This window comes from Pygoscelis adeliae, unplaced genomic scaffold (assembly GCF_000699105.1).
Source record: "Pygoscelis adeliae isolate BGI_AS28 unplaced genomic scaffold, ASM69910v1 Scaffold66, whole genome shotgun sequence".
NCBI lineage: Eukaryota > Metazoa > Chordata > Aves > Sphenisciformes > Spheniscidae > Pygoscelis > Pygoscelis adeliae.
The window spans coordinates 4,738,809-4,742,907 of record NW_008825167.1 but is presented as its reverse complement, the minus strand read 5'-3'; the positions used below and the strand labels follow the sequence as shown (position 1 = coordinate 4,742,907).

At 42.5% G+C, this 4,099-nt stretch overlaps 1 protein-coding gene across 1 annotated transcript in view; it reads right to left on the bottom strand.

Annotated features, from left to right (window-relative positions):
* Nucleotides 1-672: 672 nt before the first annotated feature.
* The window catches only part of UVSSA (UV-stimulated scaffold protein A), a 77,964-nt gene continuing 74,537 nt past the window's right edge, over nt 673-4,099 (bottom strand). The window contains exon 17 of the mRNA XM_009328874.1: nt 673-2,868. Within this exon, the coding sequence (XP_009327149.1) occupies nt 2,775-2,868 (94 nt within the window). The 3' untranslated portion in view covers nt 673-2,774. The remainder of the gene's footprint in view (nt 2,869-4,099) is intronic.

The window sequence follows — 4,099 nt, the reverse complement described above, 5'->3', positions numbered from 1 at the left end:
CAAAATTCAAGACCTGTTGCATGTACGTATGCTGAGAAGCCCTTGTAGAGAAATAATTTGATTAAATGAGGCGATTTTCTCAAACACTGGATAAGGGGAAGATGCATGCTGGTAAGAGGCCAGGCTAGTATGAAGGCAGTGCTACAGAGGATGTGTGTTTAGCACATTCTCCCATGAAGAGTCAATGGTCTTTCTTGCTTCAAGGCAAAAAGAGGAAGAAAAAAAATTCATACCCAACTGGGTATATAGATTCCCCACCTGACAAGAAAAGTTCTTGCAACAAAACCGGGGCGGGAGGGGGGAAATAGAAGAGCTTAAAAAAGGTCATCCCTAACCTGGCCCGAAGTCCATGCACCTGTGCCTGAGTTAGCCACTTCCAAGTCACTTGCTGGGAAACCTTAAGTCTGCAAATTCTCTTTCTGCATGAAGGAGGCACTCTAGAAAAACACCTTTTTGCGTGCCTGTGCATTCGCTAAAGAAAGGGGGAGAGCATACAGATCACACCACAGGATCGGGCTTAACTGGTGGATCAGACGCTCGGGTCCAGACAGGAACTTTCAGCTGGTAATTCTAGAACTGATGTGACTGAATATAATGGAGCATAACTTGCTAAGCACGCTTTTTTTCTCACAGCTTTCTACCATTTCCCTCTGCAATCTCAGTCTTTAGGCCTTTTTTTTTCTTTTACTATTTCACTAAAAGCCCAAAATGGGAATTCTATGGGGTGAAGTCCACCTACTGTTTGCTGGAAACTTTCTAGTGCTGACACCTCATGTCCACAGCGAAGAAGGGTTAAGTAGCACTGCACAATGTAAGTTCCTCCCTCTTTTTACAGGGAGGAGAAAACATGTCTTATAAATTAACACCTTCAGTCTGTGCAAGCTCAAGAATCTCTGGAATAGTGGCACCATGACCATTGTGGCTCTTCTGAATATTAATCTCCAAGATCAAACAGTTTCATTTAGGCTGTTCTGGGATCCCAGCATCCAATGATCTATTTTACATTTGTATGTACGGGGTTTTGCTGGTTTTGTTTGTTTTCTTTTTTTTTTGTCTTTATCTTTGCTAAGAAATAAAATCAGTTTAGCAGTTGATTCAACTGACCTGGCAGTGAACTTGGTTTGTCCTTGTCTACGTTTTCACCTGAAGCCTTCACTGCCAAATTAGCTAGACTGACAGCAGAAGTGGCTTTGCTTTCCAGTGCAGTAGATATCTTTTGAAATTCTTGCTTTCAGTTGGCTATTTATTATTTTATTTCTGGTAGTTTAGAAGTACATCTTCCAACTACCTCTATTGAAGAGGAATAAGTCTTCCAAACTGCAGAGCCCTGCAAGATAAACTATCAAGATTCAGCATTAATTGCTTTCTAAGCAGTAGTCATGCAAGTCTAAAGGTATTTGGCAGAGCTGTAAATTAGCTTTTGTCTGAGGCTGTCAGAAGCTACACTGAGGAGTTCACATTTTCTCCCTTTTTTTAATTCTTAAAGAGTCTCTTGATGCATGAGGAAACACCTCCAACAGGTGAGTGACTAAGCCAGTGCTGCAGAGAATCCATTCTAATTTGTATTCCATATTTTATTGAAGACTTCTGCAGCTCACTTTGAGTTTTCAAACACTCTATCCTCCTTGATACCCTGGATTTCCTTCACTCATAAAGCTGTATGAAACCCTACAACAGCACAACCGGTCAATGTTTGGCTCACTCTGCTTAAGAACATGACTATAGCTGGCAAAGCAGGTTTGGGGGATCTGGTTAAGTACCCAGCCCATAACAGCAAACCACATTGGATCCAGCTGCTTGATCTCAGTATGTGTGTTAACTGCCTCTGGAGTCAGAAGAGTCCAGATGCTTGTGTCTATATCTGGATCCTTAGGTGCATTCTCAGGCTTGAGACCAATAAAATTTTAACTGATTCAAGCCAGGCAGTTCACTAGTACAGTACGCCACTTCAATGATTTTTAAAAAGCTCATACTTTCACTCTGTACTGTGATAAAAAAGATACCTTTTTTGGTATGGGTTAAACTGCAGCACATACTGAGTGTCTCTACAACCTTTCACAACATGCTTTCCAGATGTAGTTCTGAAAGGTACTGGGAGACATCTTGACTAGACAAGAAGCTGACCTTCATCTTTTCAGCTTCTCCACTGGTGCCACAGTTACTGAGTTTGAATTAGCTCCTGGACCTGCAGAAATCAAACTGCATTCCATTCAGTATCAGAACACATCAATTGATTTGTTTGGGTTTTTTTCTTTAGTATGTACACAAGAGGTCTTTAGAGGTACTGCAGGAACCAGTGTGCTGCTTGCTGTGGTATGCTTTCTAGAATGGTAAGCTGAGCAACTGTGCATTGCCATCTCTGGTAGATATCTAATTGCTTCTACAGCATCTTTTTTCTGAACGCATGAAAGTGGAGGCAATTTACAACACACATATTGACAAACAAGGTATAAGTTACATGAGTCCCTTAGGAAATGAAAAAAACAAACAAACCCCTGAGCATTTTACTCATTATGTACAAGACATAAAACATGCTGTTTCATGTACATTTCAAATAATTATCAACTTGTTAAATGCATTTCATTCTATATCACCACATCTTTGTCAAAATTCACATTCATTATCAAATAAGTTAGAAGTTGAAAAATATTTAAAAATTACCCCAGTAAAAATGCACACAGCACAGTATTTTAGTGTAAATATGAAGGTCTGTGATAAAGGTTTTGTGTAGTTGCACTCTTGTTAATCATTTTTGCCCTCCATTTTATTACAATTTAGTTCAGTGCATAGTTAAACTGGTTGGCAAACTTCTCATGCTTTCTTTGGTCCACTTGGTTCATTGCTTTCACCACCCGTTTCATAGCACCTCTGAAAGAGAAACAAACAAACAAACCCAGTTATGTTAATTCTACACAATCTCAGAGAATGTTTATGGATGTTGGGGGGAAAAATGAACTATGATTAATCACTACCGGGCTTCTGAACACTGCACTGATGAGGCTGAACAAATCTGTCTTGTTAACTACATTAGCTGCAGCAATACAAATAGTTTAATTCAGCCATGATTTTATTAACAGGAGTAAACAAATTAAAGTCTTCCAGTTTAATGGCTGTGCATTCCACCCTCCCAGCATTATTTCTGATAGTCACACATACCAAGTTTGATTTTCAAAAGCACCTAACTCCTCTTGGGGAAAAAATAACTAAAAGCATCTAACAGGATCTAAAAAACCCACGCTCAGAAACCCTTACAAAATCTAACCTGCAGAATCTAGAATGTTTTTGTAAAAGAAGGGCTTGCCGTTCAATTCATGTAACTATAACTCATTTAGCAACTTTCACAGGTTCCTAAAAACCCATTTCATCAGCTGTGGGCAGAGTAAAACTCCCTTTTACTCACCTCAGCAGCATCCCCATTCCTGAGCAGCAACTATTTATTTTAATCCACGAGCACAACACTAGTTTAGGAAGACACCAGAGATTGTCACGTATCTCTATGCAGAGGAATAAATTACTGCTGCAGAACAACAGCTCAGTGCTTAGAGCTTAGCATAGTCAGGACAGTATGTCCAATATCTTATTCTTATTCTCAGTCGCCAAGGCAAACAGCTCCAGTGCCAGTAGGACTGGCAGCAGAGCGCTCTAGCGTGGTGCACAGGGGGTTTCCCAAACCGGGGGAACCTCAGGGGGAGCCGATAGAGCCGCCAGGAGCCCACAGCTCATGCAACAGCAGCTGACGGGACCTGGGTGGGCCAAGAGCAACGGTGGCCAAGCACCCCACACGTATAAAAGAAGCCCTTAGGGAGCACTGGCGACCAGGGCGTGGCGTGGCAGTTTGCGTGGAAGGGTGCTGAAGCTCTGCCAGCTCGACCAGGGAGCAATGGTATCCACCGGGCACAAAGCCATGGCCCCTCTAAGCTCTGCACCCACCACGACTGATGCAGCTTCCCAGACAGAGCTCCGGTGGAAACACGCTGCCAGCCAGGTGTCAGGCTGCGGGCTGTGCCCTGCTCTCACGCCAGTACCGGGCGGCAGCAGTGAGCACACCTCTGGGAGGTGCAACCAGGGAGAGGAACTCCTCCGCTTAGTGACAGAGCTC